This window comes from Amia ocellicauda, chromosome 23, assembly GCF_036373705.1.
Source record: "Amia ocellicauda isolate fAmiCal2 chromosome 23, fAmiCal2.hap1, whole genome shotgun sequence".
In the NCBI taxonomy this organism is placed as follows: domain Eukaryota; kingdom Metazoa; phylum Chordata; class Actinopteri; order Amiiformes; family Amiidae; genus Amia; species Amia ocellicauda.
The window spans coordinates 3708424-3731948 of NC_089872.1; the positions used below are offsets into that span (position 1 = coordinate 3708424).

Sequence of the window (23525 nt, forward strand, 5' to 3'; positions counted from 1 at the left end):
TCTGCAACCCAAAAAGGTCAAACTAGCTCATGGTTAATGATAGCAGCCCACACCATTACCCCACCCGCACCTTGCTGGCGCCTGACTTGAATTGGTGCCCTGTGTCCATTACTGATCCAGGCATGGGCCCACCCATTTGGTCCATCAAGAGTCACTCTCATCTCATCTGTCCATAAAACCTTTAGGTCTTAAGCTTTTTCATGTCCCATTCTTGATGCTTCAGCTTATGTATTATATTCAGTGGGGGTCATGTTTCTGCCTTCCTCACCTTAGCAATGCCCTTGAGCTCTTGAAACCTTGTACTTTGGATAATTCCAGGAAGGTTTAGTTTTACAAAAGAAAAAACAGAACATGCCACAGGTTAACAATAAGTCCAGTCAAACCCTAAGAGAGATCAGGATAAATGAGGAGGAGGTACTAAAGGGACTAGCAGAATTAAAAACAAACAAATCACCTGGGTCAGATGGTATATTTCCAACAGTACTTAAAGAAATTAGGGAAATTATTTTTAGGTCGCTAACTCAAATATTCCAAATGATCCTTAGAACAGGGGATGTGCCAACTGACTGGAAGACAGCAAATATCATACCAATCCACAAGAAAGGGGACAAAACTGAGCCAGGAAATTACAGACCAATCAGTCTCACCTGCACTACTTGTAAAATGTTGGAAAGAATTATTAGACAGAAAATAGAGGATCATCTTAATGAAAACCATATTCTTGGAGATAGTCAACATGGGTTTAGATGAGACAGATCATGTCTTACTAATTTATTAGTTGCTTCTAACTGGAGTGAGGTTGTTAGTGGAGTACCACAGGGACCAGTATTAGGGCCTTTGCTTTTTCTAATCTATATTAATGATCTGGACTCTGGGATAGTTAGCAAATTTGTCAAATTTGCAGACGATACTAAAATAGGTGGCTCAGCACAAAATCTCGGCAGCACAGGTTATTCAAAGGGACTTATACATTATATAATATTCAGTTGTGGGCCAACACCTGGAAGATGAAATTCAATGTGGACAAGTGCAAGGTATTACATGCAGGTAACAAAAATGTCCACTATAATTACACTATGGGAGGAATAGAATAAGGACATACAGACCCGGGACCCAAATGGAAATTGGTTTTCAAGGCATTCAAGATGGAAAACAATTCTTCACACAGAGAGTTGTCATAATCTGGAACAAACTACCCAGCAATATGGCTGAAGCTGAAAATTTGGGAACATTTAAAAATAGACTGGATAGGATCTTTGGATGGCCTCCTCTCATTTGTAAACTTTCTTATGTTCTTATTTGCAGCTCTGAAAAATGGTTGCACTGGAGGCTAAAGGGTTCCTGGAGGCTTAATGTCTCATTATTTGCAAGTCTTCTGCATTTAATTTGCATCTTTTCTACACGTTTTTTGTGACCCAGCTGACTATTACTTACAAAGCGTTTGATTGTGTGGTGATCACGCCTCAATAGTTTTTAGCCTCAGTTAGATCATTTTTTCTGCCCATTTTATCTGTGATGAAAAATAATTATGCAGACCTGAGTATGAGGTTTTTATCACTTTAAGCTCCACCCTCTTTCATGAAGCAATTATATCACCTAAAAATGATTCTACCCACTCATTATTTAGGTTGATATGGTTTGGAATTTGTAAACTGTACGTGGAAATAATAAATAATCAGAGTACCGACTTGCCTAATAATTATGCATACACTGTAGTTGCTCAGCAAACCAAGGGAGTAATCTTCTATATCATAGTATGTTCTTTGGAAAAACTTTAAACATGTCTTCCCGATTTGCCATCTACAGAGCACTATGTAATTGCTGAATAAACTACTTTGGCATTATTCTAATTAAAACAGGCCTTGAGTGTTCCTTTCCCACCTTGCAGGAGTACATTTATCTCTATTACAAGCTCATCCAAGAGCTGAGTTTTGAGCCGAGCTGATCTTTTTAAAAGGGAATAGAAAAAATCACAAACTCAAACTTACCTTCACCGATACTCTGCCCTCTATTGAGATCTTTCTTCATTTTTCTCTTAGTCCTCTTCCCTCTCCCTTTACGTGCCCCAGCTCCAGTCTCAGCCAAAACCCCCCGCCATAGCTCCTCAGCAGTCACTGCAGGGAACAGAGACAACACCATTAAAGAGTTCATTTTAAACTTGTTTCCTAATGAAGCAATTATCCCTAACCAAAAGGTAAGCACAGAAAGCTCTGGTTCCCATCTGACCTATGTCACAGCCGACAGACCAGGGTTTTCCAAAGGGGCAGCTGACCTAATCATTGCCTGGACTGGGTGTGCATGGGTTAGCCTTGGATTGTTACAGTTACATATTTGCAGGCAACCAGAAATTCACAACAACACATGTAAAATCTGCAAAACTATAAATGTTCAACTATGGAATCTTATTTGAGTTGTAATGTCAGAGTAGCCTATTTCTTTGGAAACAACGGTTAAAAAAAAAAAAAAAATTCACTGGTAGTATGCCAAAAGAAAATTGGGGATAGAAGAATCCTGTTAAAATCTTTATGTTATCAAAAACAAGAAATGTTAAAAATGAAATGACATATACAGTGAGGTGAAAAAGTATTTGATCCCCTGCTGATTTTGTACATTTGCCCACTGACAAAGAAATGATCAGTCTATAATTTTAATGGTAGGTGTATTTTAACAGTGAGAGACAGAATAACAAAAAAATCCAGAAGAAAGCATTTCAAAAAAGTTAAAAATTGATTTGCATGTTAATGAGGGAAATAAGTATTTGACCCCTTCGATTTAGTACTTGGTGGCAAAACCCTTGTTGGCAATCACAGAGGTCAGACGTTTCTTGTAGTTGGCCACCAGGTTTGCACACATCTCAGGAGGGATTTTGTCCCACTCCTCTTTGCAGATCCTCTCCAAGTCATTAAGGTTTCGAGGCTGATGTTTGGCAACTCGAACCTTCAGCTCCCTCCACAGATTTTCTATGGGATTAAGGTCTGGAGACTGGCTAGGCCACTCCAGGACCTTAATGTGCTTCTTCTTGAGCCACTCCTTTATTGCCTTGGCTGTGTTTCTTGGGTCATTGTCATGCTGGAATACCCATCCACGACCGATTTTCAATGCCCTGGCTGAGGGAAGGGGGTTCTTACCCAAGATTTGACGGTACATGGCCCCGTCCATCGTCCCTTTGATGCGGTGCTGTTGTCCTGTCCCCTTAGCAGAAAAACACCCCCAAAGCATAATGTTTCCACCTCCATGTTTGACGGTGGGGATGGTGTTCTTGGAGTCTTAGGCAGCATTCCTCCTCCACCAAACACAGCGAGTTGAGTTGATGCCAAAGAGCTCGATTTTGGTCTCATCTGACCACAACACTTTCACCCAGTTCTCCTCTGAATCATTCAGATGTTCATTGGCAAACTTCAGACAGGCCTGTACATGTGCTTTCTTGAACAGGGGGACCTTGCGGGCGCTGCAGGATTTCAGTCCTTCACGGCGTAGGGTGTTACCAATTGTTTTCTTGGTGACTATGGTCCCAGCTGCCTTGAGATCATTAACAAGATCCTCCCGTGTAGTTCTGGGCTGATTCCTCACCGTTCTCATGATCATTGAAACTCCACGAGGTGAGATCTTGCATGGAGCCCCAGACCGAGACAGACTGACAGTTATTTTGTGTTTCTTCCATTTGCGAATAATCGCACCAACTGTTGTCACCTTCTCACCAAGCTGATTGGCGATGGTCTTGTAGCCCATTCCAGCCTTGTGTAGGTCTACAATCTTGTCCCTGACATCCTTGGACAGCTCTTTGGTCTCGGCCAGGGTGGAGAGTTTGGAATCCGATTGATTGATTGCTTCTGTGGACAGGTGTCTTTTATACAGGTAACGAGCTGAGATTAGGAGCACTCCCTTTGAGAGAGTGTTCCTAATCTCAGCTCGTAACCTGTATAAAAGACACCTGGGAGCCAGAAATTTTGCTGATTGATAGGGGATCAAATACTTCTTTCCCTCATTAACATGCAAATCAATTTATAACTTTTTTGAAATGCGTTTTTCTGGATTTTTTTGTTGTTATTCTGTCTCTCACTGTTAAAATACATCTACCATTAAAATTATAGACTGATCATTTCTTTGTCAGTGGGCAAACGTACAAAATCAGCAGGGGATCAAATATTATTTTCCCTCACTAACTAATTGCTAATAACTAATTGATCTAAGGATCTCATGAAGCAATTTCTTGAAGGATCCTAGAGTGTCTGCTTCAGCAACATAGGTGGCTAATTTGTTCCCGTCCCCCACAACTTTCAACTTAAGTCATCTATATCATGTGTTACTTTGGCTTGTGAATAAGTCTGGGTTGATTTCATCAAAATCTGAAATACTTAAATTATCTCCATTCTAGATAAAAGCATTTGTTAGTTTTAACTGAATGTGTGGGAAAATCGTTTAACTATTCCAGAGCAAGAAATAATTTTCTTGTAATGTGGCAAACCAAACTGTACACAACATTCTACATAGGCTCTGACTAATGTAGCATAATATTCTCAAATGTATATTCTACACTTAAGTATATATTGTAACATTGGGTTCTCTTTTTATTGCAGTATTCCAGTGCAATGCGACCCCTTCTGACAACTGAAATTACAACATGACCCCAGTGAGAAAAACACAATCAAATATAGCAATGAGAAATGACATTGTAATTCACAATGACATTTTAAGATATACATTATATTGATATCATTATAAATAAAAAAAAACAACAACAATCAAAAACATGTTTTTGATAAAAAATAATGTCCATCATGCTTGAATAAATGAAACCCCATTAACAAAACTGATTAAAAAAAAAAAAAAAGAAAAAGAAAATTTTATATATATATATATATATATATATATATATATATATATATATATATATATAATTGTATTCATTGTAAGGGGGGGAGGGGAGTGGGTTTGAGGGAGAGGGGTGTGGGGTTGGGAGAGGGGAGGCAGTCAGTGCATTTCACCCTCCTCTTTTTATTAACTAAATAAAAGGATCTGACAAGGCCACAGCAGTATATTAGACTACCAACAACCAGAATAACTATATACAACTAAAGAATAATACTAAAAAGGGAAACAGAACATCTGGCTTTTGAATATCGTCACTTTAGGCATTACATAGGCACATGCTATTCTTTACAGCTCCTGTCAATGTTGATGCAGTAACTCATACCAGCCAGCACACTGCCATGGTGTTTTATTCTAGCACTGTCAGTGGCTTTCACAGTGCTGTAAACAGACTTGTCATCTATTATCTGTTTCTGAAGGGTAAGGTGTTTTATGTTTTGTGTCAGATTCAATTTTTCTACTTTGGTTTTCTTGCTGTATCGTGTCTTTCTGCTCAGTCTGTGAATCACGGCTATTCTGCCTTCCCTATATTGCGGTCTGTGAGCTCTCATACAAACACACAGCTCTGCGCTAGAGGTGTTCAAGGGTCCACCCGAACCCAAAGACCTGGGACCCGACCCGGGACCCGACCCGGGACCCGTTCGGGTTCGGGTCCATATTTTAAACGGTCAGCCAGTTGTGTCCCATTCTTGTACTTCGGGTCCCGGGTCTGTTTAACATTGTGTGTAATATCCGAGCGACGTGATGACTTTACCAATTGACGATTGGCTCTTTTATTTATTCCGCCATATTGGTGTTTGACAGATGACGTAAACCGAAGTGCATTATTGGCGTCGGCGCTAATTTTGAGATATTGTGGTTGGTAGTGATGGGCAGTTCGATTCTTTTTAGTGACTCGATTCATTTGATTCAGTTCAGTTTGGTGAATCGATTCATTTCCTTCATGATTCAGTGATTGAACCAATGCAGCCCGAATCAGGACAGGTTAGATAGACTTGAACTGGAAAGAATGAGTCGTTCACTGCACACCACAAAAGCCAGGAAAAGTCTATATTTGACTGGGTTAAATTAAATACATTTGTGATATATATATATATTTAAAATCCCAGAGAAAACAACAGTATGAAGCATTAACATTATATAGCCAACACGATTAATCTAATAAAATTTAATACAGTGCATCCGGAAAGTATTCACAGCGCTTCACTTTTTCCACATTTTGTTATGTTACAGCCTTATTCCAAAATTGATTAAATTCATTATTTTCCTCAAAATCTAAAAACAATACCCCATAATGACAATGTGAAAGAAGTTTGTTTGAAATCTTTGCAAATATATTAAAAATAAAAAGCAAAAATAGCACATGTACATAAGTATTCACAGCCTTTGCCATGACACTCAAAATTGAGCTCAGGTGCATCCTGTTTCCACTGATCATCCTTGAGATGTTTCTACAACTTGATTGGAGTCCACCTGTGGTAAATTCAGTTGATTGGACATGATTTGGAAAGGCACACACCTGTCTATATAAGGTCCCAAGCCATGAAGTCCAAGGAATTGTCTGTAGACCTCCGAGACAGGATTTTATCGAGGCACAGATCTGGGGAAGGGTACAGAAAAATTTCTGCAGCATTGAAGGTCCCAATGAGCACAGTGGCCTCCATCATCCGTATACATTATACATTTTGTATTTCACTGTTGTGACCGGAACACATTGCCACAAGGACGCTAATGTTAAGGCATTTTCGTAGCAGCTCACATTGCTAAACTGGCAACTGAATGAAAATGTATAAAAATTAAAGAAAAACATATTGGTCGGTCAGGTACAGATGTAATGGCAAAATATTCTTTTATAAACAAATATTCACAACCTTTATAGTTAATTTGAAATTGTGACAATAAAAAGTTGTGATAATGTCGGCAACAATAACAATACGAGAGTTGACAGGTCTGCTGCTATTATGCCATTGCCATACTTCTTCTAATAATTAAATATCTATGTAAAAATGCATTAACAAGTTAAGTTGTTGTGTTACATAAGTATTCATCAATTACGACGTATTAATTTATGGGGAAACGATGAAACATGCATGTTTTGCTGCGTAGCGGAGATTCTGCTGAAGAGAAACGTGCGGTTTGTTTGCATTGCGTCTTTGCTGGCGTGCATGGTATTGACCAATGGAAAGGACTTCACTGTCTGTCATCATTCCTAGAGATGATATTTTTTACCCAATCCAAAGGACCTCTCTCTGCCCTGGCGCTCTCAGCTGATAAGGCAGGTGTCAGGTTATGTGCTGGTGCAAGAGCAGTGGTCAGAGTGCAGATGAGAGAGAGAGACAGACTTTTACATGTTAGCTTAAAAACAATGAATTTTAAGGACTTTTAAGGGCCTTATAAAACTGTAATGAATTAGTAATGACTTTTGACACGTGGAAACCCAGAGAAGGGAGTAGCACTGAAGAGGAGTCAAGGCGACAATGTGTCACCATATAACACCCCGTCTCATGTGTTAGTTTAGTGTGATTATAACGATCCCCATTAGCTGCCATGTTATTTGATATGTGAAATATGCTCCCGCACACAGTCTCTACTATCAAGTGTTATAATTCAATAGAATGCGATGTTTTGATCAAAGACCTTATAACACTTGCAAGTAGAAAATGTGCGGGAGCATGTTTTTCTATCCGTTCCTTTTCCCTCATATGCACCTGTCTAGTCTATACAGGTGAGCGATTAGCTTTTGATATTGACTGATTAATTACTTGAATAAATGTCATATTTTAACATGTTCACGACACATTTATACACCCTCATGTATTTCTGGTGATGTCTGCCTTTGGCTGGTAAAAATACCAAGTGGCTGGTAAGTTTTTTCCTTCTACCAGACACAGTGGCTAGTGGCCAAAAAAGGTAATTTTATCCCCTGCTAGTGGTTGGAATTTGTTCACTTTGTATATCTAAAATCTATGGCAGACACGTCAGAGAGCACAGATGACAGCAAATTAGTAATGATAACGTCAGCGGCCATGGCACTGAACGAGCAATCGTAATTATAGTTCAAAAGGGAAAACAGTGGAAGTTATCATATTATGCGAGATACAAAAAAACTGCAAAGCTGCAAAGTCTTGTCCTCCGCCACCGTGACAGCAAGTGGACTTTAGAGGCTGAAATAATGAGTGGATTATACATGCACTTTCAATCAGCAAGAGAGGAACAATATGGATGTTATTTTACCAACTTTCTTGGCAAGGAGGATGGACTGTATGCGTCACGGTCAGGTACAGGAGAGAAGGCTACTAACCTTACATTAGGTAAGACACAAAGTCTTATTTTCACAACTTGTAAATGAACTTGTTAATAGCAATTAGCTGTGGGATCTGTGCCGATCGGGTTCAATCGGGTCTGTGTGTCCCGGGCGGGTCTGGGTCCAGATTTCAAATAATAGACGGGTCCGAGTCGGTTCCGGGTAGTACACTTACGGCATTTCTCTGTTCTGCACGGGTCCGGGTCCAAACTTTCAAATAATGGACGGGTCTAGGTCGGTTCCGGATGGCACATTTCCGGGTCTCTTCGGGTTCGGGCGCACATTTTTGGACCTGTGAAGACCTCTACTCCGCACACCCTAGCCTGCTCGGATATGGGCGTGTCTGGTATCATTGGAAAGCTACAGCCCTGCCTGTAAGTAACTGATAGATCCGCTGGCCAATGAGTGACAGGAATTTGGTAACAGGGCATGGAGTGCGGCCCGCTCTCTCCACACAAAAAAAAACATGTGTTTCTTAAAGGGCCAGTATCTCGGCACTGCTTAAACAAAAATGGCGTAACTAGGCTCATTCGAAAGCTACAGACCTGTGCTTTTCGGGAGTGACAGCGTTGAGCACCTATGGGAGACAGGATTAGAGTAATATGACGTAGAACGCTTGGGGTGGACCTTAAACACATTCAGAGAAGCTTTGAAATGCAATTTTTTTTTCAATTCTTATCATTTTGGTGCTGGTGATTTTCCTTTGGCACTAACTAAAACCTCTTTGGGGGGCACCAAAACTTCCTCTATGCAGGAAAAACCCTGACACATAGTTGATAATAACTGTATGCAAACATCTCAGGTCAGATGAAACCTGCTGGCGGGCCATATCTTTGACATCCCTGCCTTAGAGGGGAGGGTCACTGAAATCATTACGAAGTTATTCTGAGTGATCACCTTTATCCTATGGTGAAACATTTATATCCTGATGGGAGTGGTTTCTTCCAGGATGACAATGCCCCCATCCACAGGGCACGAGGGGTCACTGAATGGTTTGATGAGTATGAAAATGATGTGAATCATATGCTATGGCCTTCACAGTCACCAGATCTCAACCCAATTGAACACCTATGGGAGATTTTGGACCGGTGTGTTAGACAGCTCTCTCCACCACCATCATCATCATCAAAACACCAAATGAGGGAATATCTTTTGGAAGAATGGTGTTCCGTCCATACTAGGGGCAGTTCAGAGAAGAGCATCCAGACTTATTCCAGGTTTGAAGGGAATGTCCTGCTCGGAAAGACTGAGGGAACTGAACCTTTTCACCCTGGAACAGAGGAGACTTGATTAAAAGTCTTCAAAATCATGAAAGGCATCGACCACATCAAACCAGAGGAGCTTTTCCAGATCAGCAGGGACACACGCACCCAGGGACACAAATGGAAATTGGGCTTCAAGGCATTCAAAACTGAAAACAGGAGACACTTCTTCACACAGAGAGTAGGCACAATCTGGAACAAACTCCCCAGCAATGTGGTAGAAGCTGAAAATTTGGGAACATTTAAAAATAGACTGAATAGTATCCTTGGATCACTTAGTAATTAATGGACACCAAATGAGCATGATGGGTTGAATGGTTTCCTCTTGTTTGTAAATGTTCTTATGTTCTTAGACTATCAAATTTAATACAATTGTCAAGTTTTCTTTATTTTTATTAATAGGTATTGTCTGTCTATGTTAAATTAATTTTGTGAATTCCAGTAAGAAATTGCCAACATACATTTAAGTGGAGAACAGTCACAAATGTTCACTGAAAGGTGATTTAGTCAAGGACTAGCAGGAATTCTGTTGCAGGAGGCACCAGGTGGGGCCAGTTAGGTGTGAACTGGTGGCAGGTAGACAAAAGCTACTTAAAGCAGCTGTTGAGACCAAGAGGTAAACAGAAGTATTTACAAGTTGCCACAGACAGACACAGTAGAGTACAGGTGAGAGGCAGCAATCTTGTTGTTTTCCTAGTGATGTCCTCAAAATACTCTCACCTCACCATCTCTAAAATGAGAATCTTAAACATTGCCAGCAGAGGAGTCGCCTAGCTAAGCCCAGTTAAATATAGTTTTTCACGTGTCTCCTAAGTTTAGCGAAGGGATGCATCGATTGTTTACATGGTCACTTGTTTAGCTAAGAGTTAGCTTTATCTTGCACCTGTTTTGTAGTAACGACAGCGACTGTTAGTAAATTAGCAACTGACTTAATGCATTTTGTCCTTAGATTGACACGCATTTTATGTAATTCAGAAGTGGTTACACTGTGTCTGGCACGGTCTTTGTCTGTATTGACATAAATTGTTTGTTTAGCAGTCCTGCCTGGGAGGGATTGTGCCATCACGATAGCCATGTGTCATTCAACGCAACACAGATGTGCACTGTCCCAATTAGCTACAGGGGGAGTATTTAACAACCCCTTGGACCTCTGCTACAGTAGTCAGCGACAGCAGCCTCAGTGCCCCCCTTCTGAAGGGCCATGCTTACAAAGGGCAGGGACTCGAGGAGATGCCGCATAGCAACAGCAAAAAGTCTTGACGATCTCTCAGATTCCTGTCCTGCTTTCTCCTTCCTCTCGGTGTGCACTTGCACGCCATTGCTTCCCTAATCCTTCTAACCTCATCTCCCTGCCTCTCCCCTCCTCCTACCTCCCCTCTATTCCCCTCACTGGAGGCCTGTGGAAGTGCCACTCAGCTTCCAACAAGGCTGACTTCATCTCCGCTTTTCCCTCCCACCACTCTCTGGATTTCCTCGCTCTCACAGAGACATGGATCTCCCCTGAGAACTCAAACACCCCTGCCACCCTATCCTCTCTGTTTGTCCTGTCCCACTCCCCCTGTCATAATGGGCGGGGAGGAGGAACAGGGCTCCTGCTCTCCCCTTCTTTCATCTTCTCTTTCCCCCCCTTTCTCTCCTCTATTACGACTAAGAGCTTTGAATTCCATGCAGTGGATCTTGCCTCTCCCTCTCACCTCTTTCTTCTAGTTCTCTAGAACCGTCTTCCCGGTTCTGGATGAACTCTACTTTCTTCTCTCCTCCCTCCCCTTGCTGTCCTCACCTACCATCCTCCTGGGATACTTCAACATCCACCTCTCCAACCCCTCCCACTCTGCCGGATTTCTTCCTCTTCTTCACTCTTTAAACTTCTCTCTCTCCCCATCCCCCCCACTCACTGACCGCCAGCTAGACCTCATCTTCTCTAGAGGCTGTTCCACTTCAACACTCTCCATGACACCCATGGACATCTCAGACCACCACTTAATCTCTTTCTCCCTTTCTCTCCCCTCCCTTCCCACCCCACCCACTCCCTCTGTCACCTTCCGCCGTAATCTCCGCTCCTTCTCCCCCTCCACTGCTCTCTCTCTTACCTTCCATTGACTGTTTTTCCCATCTGTCCGTCAACTATGCTACCTCTTCTTTGTTCTCCTCCCTCACCTCCTCCCTTGATTCTCTCTGTCATCTCATGTCTCGTCCTGTCTGTCACTCCCCTCCTAGGCCTTGGATCTCTTCCGTTCTCCGCTCAACCCAATCCAGTCTGCGTGCCGCTATACAGAAGTGGAAAAGGTCCAAACTCCCAGCTGCCCTCGAACTCCACCACTCTCTACTGTCCACATTCTCCTCCTCACTCATCTCAGTAAAGAAGTCTTACTTCCAATCACTCTTTGAATCCACTGTCATCAACCCCCACAAACTCTACTCCACCTTCTCCTCCCTCTTTGCCCCCCCTCCTCATCTCTCATTGCAGATGATTGTCTTCTCCTCCAAGATCAGTCTTGCCTGCAACTACTACCCGCCCGCTCCAGCTCATCCAGAACTCTCATCTGGTATTCTCTCTGCCCCGATTCACACATGCTACTCCACTGCTCCGCTCCTTCCACTGACTCCCAGTACCGGCAAACATTCAGTTCAAGACATGGGCCCTCACCTACCACTGTCTCTACCACACTGCACCAAGCTACCTTCCGACCCTCGTCTCCCCATACAGATTTCCCCTATGCTCCCTTTCCCGTGGCCCTTGACTGTGCCCTAACATCTTGTCTGCACTTGGCTTTTAAAATCCAAGATCTCATTTATTGTATTCACGTGTGTAAATTGGAATTTGTAAAATGTATTATGCCTTGAATTGCACTGTATTATGTCAATTTGAATTTGCTATGTGTTATGCCTTGTACTGAACTGTATTCTTGCACTTTGTATTGCACTTATATTTTGTAAGTTGCCCTGGATAAGGGCGTCTGCCAAGAAATAATAATAATTGCTTAGGTCCTAAGCTAGAATGCACCAATTAAACCTAACACTGATTGTCTGTTCAAACTGATGAGAGTAAATAACTTTCAAATGGTTGTTTCCAGTCAGTAACTTTAGTGTTCTTGAACAAAGAGACTGTGGCTATGTTGATTGTTCTTTGATAGTAGCATTTTAATTAAATTAATGTATAATTAGTAGGGCTACCTTGATTAATCGGGTCTATTAATCAACTAATGAATTGATTGATGATCAATATTTTCTCTATTTAAATCAAGCAGATTTGGACTGATTATATGGTTAACACTAGAAGCGCCGACATTTCAAACTACCTACAAAAGCCAAAACTGCAAATTTTTACCAATAGCTCTTTAAACACTGTGGTATAATGAAAGGCAAACAATCGAAATAAAACTAGCACAAATTGAGTAAGGTTTTTCAATAGAAACATGAACATAAAACATTAAAATGATTGGTATAAATAACATCAACGTGCTATCTTTTCTAAATGATACACTGCACAGTCAAAACAAATAAATGAAACATTTTGCGGTGTAATCACTCTCAGTGTCCACTCAATCTGGCAACAGTGATAAGAAGACACTTGTAATCCTATACAATGCATTTGTTTTTCAAGCATATAAAAGACTGTAGACAGGTGATGTAGAGATCGCGACTTGAACTTGATTTGTGTTTATACAGCTTAAACACCGTAGGCATATTTAAAACATATATTTAGGAAAAGTCAAGAACGAGTATACAGAGTGTATTCAGAAACACAGAGTAATTCAAATTAATCGGTCAAACTTAACAGTTCAGCCCTCCTGTATTAAATTATAAAGGCAAATCACACAAAATATCAATTCACAAGAGCTACAGTACAGTATCCACACACAAACTGGGGGGTTACAAGCCGCTAAAGGGAAAACTACAGTTTGGATTCAGAAGGAAATGTAGACAAGGTAAAGGTTTTCTGTTTCATTTGCAAGCAATGCTTATCTTACAAGGGCAGTGTGAGTAGTTTATAATTTTTGAGCAAAACATCAGTTTGCTGTAGCAATTATAATTATATTACCATTCTTGTTCAGCGTTCTTATACTGTAATATCAATGCCTAGTATTTATTAAAGTATTACTGTGTGGCACAAACACTTAAAGACTGTTACACTTATTTAAAAATAATGCCCATTGATTAACCGATCAAAAAAGTCCTAATATATAGAAATATTAAAGTGAACACAATCACTGATACACAACAGGGATCTGCAGCTCTGGTACTGAAGAGCTACAGCATACAGGGCTAGATATTCATCTGGTTTGCGTGGCACAAATGGCTATCATGCAAAAATGTGCATGATTAGCCCTATTCAAAGTCGGCACAAACAAAATGCAACAATCCATCCTGCACCTTTCACCCTTTAATTGTATGCAAGGCACAAAATGGGGGGAGTGGATGATATTATGCGTGATTCTTGCTATATTCATAGAAAACTGGTTTGTGACGTGCAAAATAACACATTGAAAAGGGTGGCGTTAACTCCGCGCACAGCACTATTTCAGGGTACAGCTCCTGGACAGTGACATTCCAGTGCACAGTCAACAATGGGACTGTTTTTATATATGGTCGTATATGTGCTGCACCAGAACAAGTTCCTAAGTCTTTTTTTATTTGGACAGAATGGCAATACATACATAGGAAACGTAGTTAATAGCATGCAGCATGTCTGTGGACATTTGGACAGTAAAGCTACACTGTACACCTGGCAACAGCAACACTGACATAGGCAAAGATATGCTGCAATGCCTTACACAGACACAATTCACCCCCTTCATACATTCTTCACATGAGCATATATAACCATGAGTGCATTCACTTATTATAGAGCCATATAACATACACATATTAACAGGTTAACAATCAGTTCAGTCAAACCCTAAGAGATATCAGGATAAATGAAGAGGAGGTACTAAAGGGACCTGGGCCAGATGGTGCATTTCCAACAGTACTTAAAGAAATGAGGGAAATTATTTATAGGCCACTAACTCAAATATTCCAAATGACACTTAGAACAGCAAATGTCATACCAATCCACAAGAAACAGGACAAAACTGATCACATTTCATTTCACACACCCGTTCACATTTCAGGTGTAAAATGCGTTTTGAAATTGTGAATGGGACCAGAGTAACTTTATTCACTTATCCAAATTTAGCATGAAAACAATATTATTTTAACCGAAGCAGGTTTCCATTGAAATCAATGCATTTAAAAACAAGACCAGCATTTTACTATGAAATCTGAAATGCAATAATATTGAGCTGAACAGTACAATTTCAAAAGCCGGGTTTGGAGGTAACAATTAAATTAAAGCACTGTTTAAAATGGGGATGGAAGATAAAGTTAAAAAAGAAAGCAAAGGAAGTTTACGAGCACTGCAGTGTATAAGGATATAACTAGAAGCGATCACAGAAGGCTTCTTTCGATGGGTGTCAATCACTCACCCGACCAAGTTAAAAGGAAAATAAAAATTCAAAGATCAGACTTTAAAAATTACAGCAAACAAAGTGGAGTCCAGAGAAAAGGTTGAACGTTTTTCCAAGGAACTCTGAGAAGAAATACTGATTAGCAGCTTGGATTGCATGGGACATATCGAACTGCAGCAAAGAAAACCTAAGAAACAGACACATTAGACATACTAATTATATATATATATATATATATATATATATATATACACACACACTCACCTAAAGGATTATTAGGAACACCATAATAATACTGTGTTTGACCCCCTTTCGCATTCAGAACTGCCTTAATTCTACGTGGCATTGATGCAACAAGGTGCTGAAAGCATTCTTTAGAAATGTTGGCCCATATTGATAGGATAGCATCTTGCAGTTGATGGAGATTTGTGGGATGCACATCCAGGGCACGAAGCTCCCGTTCCACCACATCCCAAAGATGCTCTATTGGGTTGAGATCTGGTGACTGTGGGGGCCAGTTTAGTACAGTGAACTCATTGTCATGTTCAAGAAACCAATTTGAAATGATTCGACCTTTGTGACATGGTCCATTATCCTGCTGGAAGTAGCCATCAGAGGATGGGTACATGGTGGTCATAAAGGGATGGACATGGTCAGAAACAATGCTCAGGTAGGCCGTGGCATTTAAACGATGCCCAATTGGCACTAAGGGGCCTAAAGTGTGCCAAGAAAACAACCCCCACACCATTACACCACCACCACCAGCCTGCACAGTGGTAACAAGGCATGATGGATCCATGTTCTCATTCTGTTTACGCCAAATTCTGACTCTACCATCTGAATGTCTCAACAGAAATCGAGACTCATCACACCAGGCAACATTTTTCCAGTCTTCAACTGTCCAATTTTGGTGAGCTTGTGCAAATTGTAGCCTCTTTTTCCTATTTGTAGTGGAGGTGAGTGGTACCCGGTGGGGTCTTCTGCTGTTGTAGCCCATCCGCCTCAAGGTTGTACGTGTTGTGGCTTCACAAATGCTTTGCTGCATACCTCGGTTGTAACGAGAAGTTATTTCAGTCAAAGTTGCTCTTCTATCAGATTGAATCGGTCGGCCCATTCTCCTCTGACCTCTAGCATCAACAAGGCATTTTCGCCCACAGGACTGCCGCATACTGGATGTTTTTCCCTTTTCACACCATTCTTTATAAACCCTAGAAATGGTTGTGCGTGAAAATCCCAGTAACTGAGCAGATTGTGAAATACTCAGACCGGCCCGTCTGGCACCAACAACCATGCCACGCTCAAAATTGCTTAAATCACCTTTCTTTCCCATTCAGACATTCAGTTTGGAGTTCAGGAGATTGTCTTGACCAGGACCAAACCCCTAAATGCACTGAAGCAACTGCCATGTGATTGGTTGGTTAGATAATTGCATTAATGAGACATTGAACAGGTGTTCCTAATAATCCTTTACGTGAGTGTATATATAATATATATATATACAGGGTCGTCTGAAGTTTGCCAATGAACATCTGAATGATTCGGAGGAGAACTGGGTGAAAGTGTTGTGGTGAAATGAGACCAAAATCGAGCTCTTTGGAATCAACTCAACTCGCCGTGTTTGGAGGAGGAGGAATGACCCCAAGAACACCATCCCCACCGTCAAACATGGAGGTGGAAACATTATGCTTTGGGGGTGTTTTTCTGCTAAGGGGACAGGACAACTGCACCACATCAAAGGGACGATGGACGGGGCCATGTACCGTCAAATCTTGGGTGAGAACCTCCTTCCCTCAGGCAGGGCATAGATAATGGGTCGTGGATGGGTATTCCAGCATGACAATGACCCAAAACACACAGCCAAGGCAACAATGGAGTGGGTCAAGAAGAAGCACATTAAGGTCCTGGAGTGGCCTAGAGGAGTGGGACAAAATCCCTCCCGAGATGTGTGCAAACCTGGTGGCCAACTACAAGAAAAGTCTGACCTCTGTGATTGCCAACAAGGGTTTTGCCACCAAGTACTAAGTCGAAGGGGTCAAATACTTATTTCACTCATTAACATACAAATCAATTCATAACTTTTTTGAAATGCGTTTTTCTGGATTTTTTTGTTGTTATTCTGTCTCTCACTGTTAAAATACACCTACCATTAAAATTATAGACTGATCATTTCTTTGTCAGTGGGCAAACGTACAAAATCGGCAGGGGATCAAATACTTTTTTCCCCTCACTGTATATATATATACATACACTGTGTTTGTGTGTATGTATGTAATACACGTTTCATATTATAAATCTCAATAGGCTATTGATAATGCATATGATATCTTGTGATTTAATGTAGATGTCCTACTAAATGTGCTTCACTTTTGGGCAAATTGTATAACAGCACTTGTATACTTATATAACCAAAGTTACAGACATTTGAAAAGGGAAGTATATTAATTTGATTCCCCATTGAACCAAGCTGCAAATCCCACGTCTTGTCATCATGTATTTTTAAATTTTATTAGAAAGCTTCGGCTGCAAAAGGTTAAGTTTACTTTCAGAAAATAGAAAAATAGAAATAGAAAATAGAGAAGCGATCAAAAGCCTATAAATCAATATTAATTAGTTGTGATATAAATACATAGCATACACCTGTAAGCAGACCTAATGTCATGCATAACTGATTTGTTTTAGCAGATTCGTTTAGGTCTCCTTTTTAGGTCTCCATACGTGAACACACTTAGGCCTCCTAAAACCTCAACTGTGAATGGGGTCATAAAAACTGACTATATTTGAGGCAGCCCAGAGCCAGCATAAGTGTGAAAGGGGTCAAATCATGGGAAATGTAAAGTTTTAATAAATGTAATAAATCCCTTTAAAGTGTTCAACCTTATGTTTTATAAACACATGCATAACCTGGAAGACATACTTAAAAGGAAATCTGCAAATTAATCAGGAACAGATGACACTTACACTTGTTGAAAAAGCTGCCATGTCTGCACTGAAGCAATGAGATGCTGGGGGCGGCTACAAAGACTGACCAGCTGGTTTTTGAAGGCAGAGAAAGAGAAGAGAACCCATAGAAGCTCCCAATTGTTGGTACTGGCACACCCCCTGTAACACAATTGTAAGGTAGGAATTAAAACAGTATAATTGGCAAACTGACAATACAACAAAATTAAAATTAAAAAATATATTTTTTTTTAACTTTTGCATTGGTAATCACTTGTGGGATTTTTGACAACTTGCATTAATGCATTCATAGGAGGGGTAAAAAGGGGCTGGCAAGGGCTGGTTGGCGATGTACCGTCCGGGTGTCTACACGGAGCGACTGGTCCACATGGGAATCGTCCGGCCCACCGAACTAAAACAGGGACCAGCCCTTTTGGCATTTGCCAGAATTGCCAGAGGGCCAGTCTACTTATGCTGGTGGATGTAAAAATTAAAATGCTCGTTTTACAATAACGGAACTAAATGCAATTTAAACAAGTAGAACGTATTAATTCCACTGTAGCAGGTATATTAACTGGAAAACACACCAAGAAAAAAAAATAATCACAAAACTACATATATACACCGATCAGCCATAACATTATGACCACCTGCCTAATATTGTGTAGTTCCCCCTTTTGCTGCCAAAACAGCCGTGACCTGTCGAGGGATGGACTCCACTAGACCACATCACAAAAATGGTTGACAGGATTGAGATCTGGGAATTTGGAGGCCAAGTCAACACCTTGAACTCGTGATTCATCAGACAGTGGACAGAGGTCAGCATGGGCACCCTGACTGGTCTGCGGCTACACAGCCCCATACACAACAAACTGCGATGCACTGTGTGTTCTGACACCTTTCTATCAGAACCAGTATTAACTTTTTCAGCAATTTGAGCTACAGTAGCTCATCTGTTGGATCGGACTACACGGGCCAGCCTTCACTCCCCACGTGCATCAATGAGCCTTGGCCGCCCATGACCCTGTCACCGGTTCACCGCTTTCCCTTCCTTAGACCACTTTTGATAGGTACTGACCACTGCAGACCGGGAAAACCCCAAAAGAGCTGCAGTTTTGGAGATGCTCTGACCCAGTCGTCTAGCCATCACAATTTGGCCCTTGTCAAAGTTGCTCAGATCCTTACGCTTGCCCATTTTTCCTGCTTCTAACACTTCAACTTTAAGGACAAAATGTTCACTTGCTGCCTAATATATCCCACCCACTGACAGGTGCCATGATAACGAGATTATCAGTGTTATTCACTTCACCTGTCAGTGGTCATAATGTTATGGCTGATCGGTGTATAATGGATAGTGCACAATTAAAACCTTCATGACATTGAGGCAGAAGAACTCAACTTAGACCTGCTAATGAAACAGAATAATTTTGAGTTAAACTTCTGAATTAAAGATCTGGATGATTAGTGGTAGGAGTGTGTTCCAGACCATCCAATTCAGATATTCAGAAAGATGTTGCAATGTACAATGTAATCAGGACTGCATGTAGCAAGGATGTGTCTGTTATAATGGGGGATTTCAATTTCCCAAACATAGACTGGGAAAGCCCAGTTGGGACTACAGAAGCAGAAATAGAAATTATTGAGATGGACGATGACTGCTTTCACTCACTCACTTTGTCAGGGAACCAAACCCAAGAAAATGCATGCATTGATTTGATATTTTCAAATGACCAAGATAGAGTCAGAAGGGCATTAGTTAGAGAACCAATGGCAAACTGGTGATCTGCGATCATAATATAGTTAGCTGTGATGCATATTTTCAAAAACAAGGACAAAGTCTAAATCAATGGTCTACAATTTTAGAAAAGCAAGTCTTGAAGGTATGAGGCAGCACTTAGAAGAGTTAGACTGGGGCACACTGGATACAGTGAATTTGTAAAATGTATTATGCCTTGAATTGCACTGTATTATTGCACTTTGTATTGCGCTTATATTTTGTAAGTCACCCTAGACAAGGGCATGTCCTAAGAAATAAATAATAATACAGATTCAGGTGTAAATGGATGGTTATATTTCAAGAATAATACTGCTAGAGGCTCAAGACAAATTTGTACCAAAACTTAGCAAAACTGAGGACCAAAAAACATTGGCCAAAATGGATCCAAGATAAGGATCCAGGGTGACTTACAACATAATGCCAACTTATTAATTTATTAGTTTCCTTAACATGCAACTGCAGCTGTAGATCATGTGAAAGCATATATGATATGTAGATTTTCAGAAAGCTGTTGACAAGGTTCTGCACAAAAGACTGATCCTAAAATTGGAAGCTGTAGGTATTCAGGGTAATGTAAGTAGATGGATTATGAACTGGTTGATGTTTAGGAAACAAAGGGGAAGAAGTAACGCATGAGAAACACCTAGGAATGTGGAGTCCTCACATTCCCCATCCAAACAATGTGGGGAAGCAAAAAACAAAACAAAAAAATGCTAGGGTATATTGTCAAAAGTGTAGAATTTAAAACAAGGGTAGTAATGTTAAGACTGTACAATGCACTAGTTAGACCTCATCTGGAATACTGTGTATTATCTGGTAGTAATCATGACATGATCCTATAGGATCCTACAAGAACCTTTAGGATCCCCATAGGATCCTGTTCAGCAATACAAGATAAAGAACCTTGAAGATCAAGACAAAGGAATTAGCCTAATAACAAAATAAAATTCAGTCACCTTGAATATGTTATATACAGTGAGGGAATAAAAGTATTTGATCCCCTGCTGATTTTGTACGTTTGCCCACTGACAAAGAAATGATCAGTCTATAATTTTAATGGTGGGTGTATTTTAACAGTGAGAGACAGAATAACAACAAAAAAATCCAGAAAAACACATTTCAAAAAAGTTATAAATTCATTTGCATGTTAATGAGGGAAATAAGTATTTGATCCCCTATCAATCAGGAAGATTTCTGGCTCCCAGGTGTCTTTTATACAGGTAACAAGCTGAGATTAGGAGCACTCTCTCAAAGAGAGTGCTCATAATCTCAGCTCGTTACCTGTATAAAAGACACATGTCCACAGAAGCAATCAATCAATCAGATTCCAAACTCTCCACCATGGCCAAGACCAAAGAGCTGTCCAAGGATGTCAGGGACAAGATTGTAGACCTACACAAGGCTGGAATGGGCTACAAGACCATCGCCAAACAGCTTGGTGAGAAGGTGACAAAAGTTGGTGCGATTATTCGCAAATGGAAGAAACACAAAATAACTGTCAGTCTGTCTCGGTCTGGAGCTCCATGCAAGATCTCACCTCGTGGAGTTTCAATGATCATGACAACGGTGAGGAATCAGCCCAGAACTACACGGGAGGATCTTGTTAATGATCTCAAGGCAGCTGGGACCATAGTCACCAAGAAAACAATTGGTAACACACTACGCCGTGAAGGACTGAAATCCTGCAGCGCCCGCAAGGTCCCCCTGCTCAAGAAAGCACACGTACAGGCCCGTCTGAAGTTTGCCAATGAACATCTGAATGATTCAGAGGAGAACTGGGTGAAAGTGGTCTCAGATGAGACCAAAATCGAGCTCTTTGGCATCAACTCAGCTCGCCGTGTTTGGAGGAGGAGGAATGACCCCAAGAACACCATCCCCACCGTCAAACATGGAGGTGGAAAAATTATGCTTTGGGGGTGTTTTTCTGCTAAGGGGACAGGACAACTGCACCGCATCAAAGGGACAATGGACGGGGCCATGTACCGTCAAATCTTGGGTGAGAATCTCCTTCCCTCAGCCAGGGCATTGAAAATGGGTCGTGGATGGGTATTCCAGTATGACAATGACCCAAAACACACAGCCAAGGCAACAAAGGAGTGGCTCAAGAAGAAGCACATTAAGGTCCTGGAGTGGCCTAGCCAGTCTCCAGACCTTAATCCCATAGAAAATCTGTGGAGGGAGCTGAAGGTTCGAGTTGCCAAACGTCAGCCTCGAAACCTTAATGACTTGGAGTACTAAGTTGAAGGGGTCAAATACTTATTTCACTCATTAACATGCAAATCAATTTATAACTTTTTTGAAATGCGATTTTCTGGATTTTTTTGTTATTCTGTCTCTCACTGTTAAAATATACCTACCATTAAAATTATAGACTGATCTTTTTTTTTGTCAGTGGGCAAACGTACAAAATCAGCAGGGGATCAAATACTTTTTTCCCTCACTGTAGGTAAGTATTTAGCAGTTAGGAAGTATGTATGCATTCCTTGAATGTTACAAATGTCATAATTATTGACATAATCCTGTAGGATCCCCACTTTATGTATTGTCTATACTGCTATCTATAAGTGGGTTAATGGAACACATGTTGAAACCCTAAAAGTCAAATTAAATAAAAGTCAACTAAAATATTAATATGGTTTAATGTAAAATTAATATCAATACAAATAGGCCTATATTGTAAGAAGACGTTCAGACTTATAATACCTAATACATTTAATTCTCAAATCATGAATAATACATATGTTACATGACAATGATCAATATTAATAATATTATTTATTGATAATCATATGTTCTCCCATGGTATGAGGTTTCAGGGCGTAAGATTTAGAGAAATTGGGCAATATTTTGAAAAAAAGACTAAAAAGTGACAGAAAGGGACTTTACAGTAATACTTTTTTTTGTATGGCAAAATAATCAATCACCTGAATAAGGCTGACAGCACTAATAGCTAATTAATTAAAGCACTGCTAGGTAGTTTGTTCCAGATTGTGACAACTCTCTGTGTGAAGTGTCTCCTGTTTTCCATTTTGAATGCCTTGAAGCCCAATTTCCATTTTGAATGCCTTGAAGCCCAATTTCCATTTGTGTCCCCGGGTGACAGGAAAAGCTCCTCTGGTTTGATGTGGTCGATGCCTTTCATAATTTTGAAGACTTGGATCAAGTCCCCACCTAGTCTCCTCTTTTCCAAGGTGAAAAGGTTCAGTTCCCTCAGTCTCTCCGAGTAGGACATTGGTCAGAATATTCAAAGAAAGAGCTGTTTTGATTCTGAAAGGTGTAAAGCCAAGAATTTGCTTCTTTTGTTTGTTTGTTTTGTTTGATTTTTTTTTGGTAATATAGTTTGTGGAAGTTTGTTAGTTTCGTATATTCATTAGGCTGACAGCTTCTTGGTGGCCAGTTCTTTCACCAATTCAATAAACCCTGGTGTTTTTGGACATTAATGCTGACTGCTGCATTTTTACATCATTGGTCAACTGGTCATACCTATCTACTTCACAGCCCTTTATCTGTTTCACTTCCTCCTTTATTGACCTCTTGCATGGTTCTCAATTCTAAATATTTACAATTATTAATAAATGTATTTAAAACATTTTCTTGAGCAGTGTATTTCTATAAAGCCATGTGGCTTTAATAATTTGTATTAGTGTGTTAAAGGTCAGATTACAACATGATGTAAAGTACAAAAGACCCACAAAAAAGAAAGCATAATGATAATAGAAAAACCATTATTATTAACATAAAATACAACATTGTTAACAATGAAACATCCATCGGTAACTTACTTTACCTTTAAATCTTGCACTTCTATAATGCAGACATTTAAGGATATAAGATTAATACTGTTTATATTTGGAATGGGTATGCTTTCTTGTTTTTCCTAATTTACTCAAGTCCTTCTCTGGGCGATTTTTCTTGGCCACATAACT

The 23525-nt window shown here is 40.4% G+C and overlaps 1 protein-coding gene across 4 annotated transcripts in view; it reads right to left on the reverse strand.

The window, feature by feature from the left end:
* The window catches only part of mrps5 (mitochondrial ribosomal protein S5), a 79703-nt gene that overhangs the window by 37739 nt on the left and 18439 nt on the right, over positions 1-23525 (reverse strand). For 3 of the 4 annotated variants that reach the window (XM_066696881.1, XM_066696879.1, XM_066696880.1), the window contains exons 2-3: positions 17844-17984; positions 1989-2114 (exon numbers count right to left, since the gene is read on the reverse strand). In XM_066696881.1, coding sequence (XP_066552978.1) covers positions 1989-2114; positions 17844-17984 — 267 coding nt within the window. The remainder of the gene's footprint in view (positions 1-1988; positions 2115-17843; positions 17985-23525) is intronic. The other variant, XM_066696882.1, reaches the window with a different exon arrangement.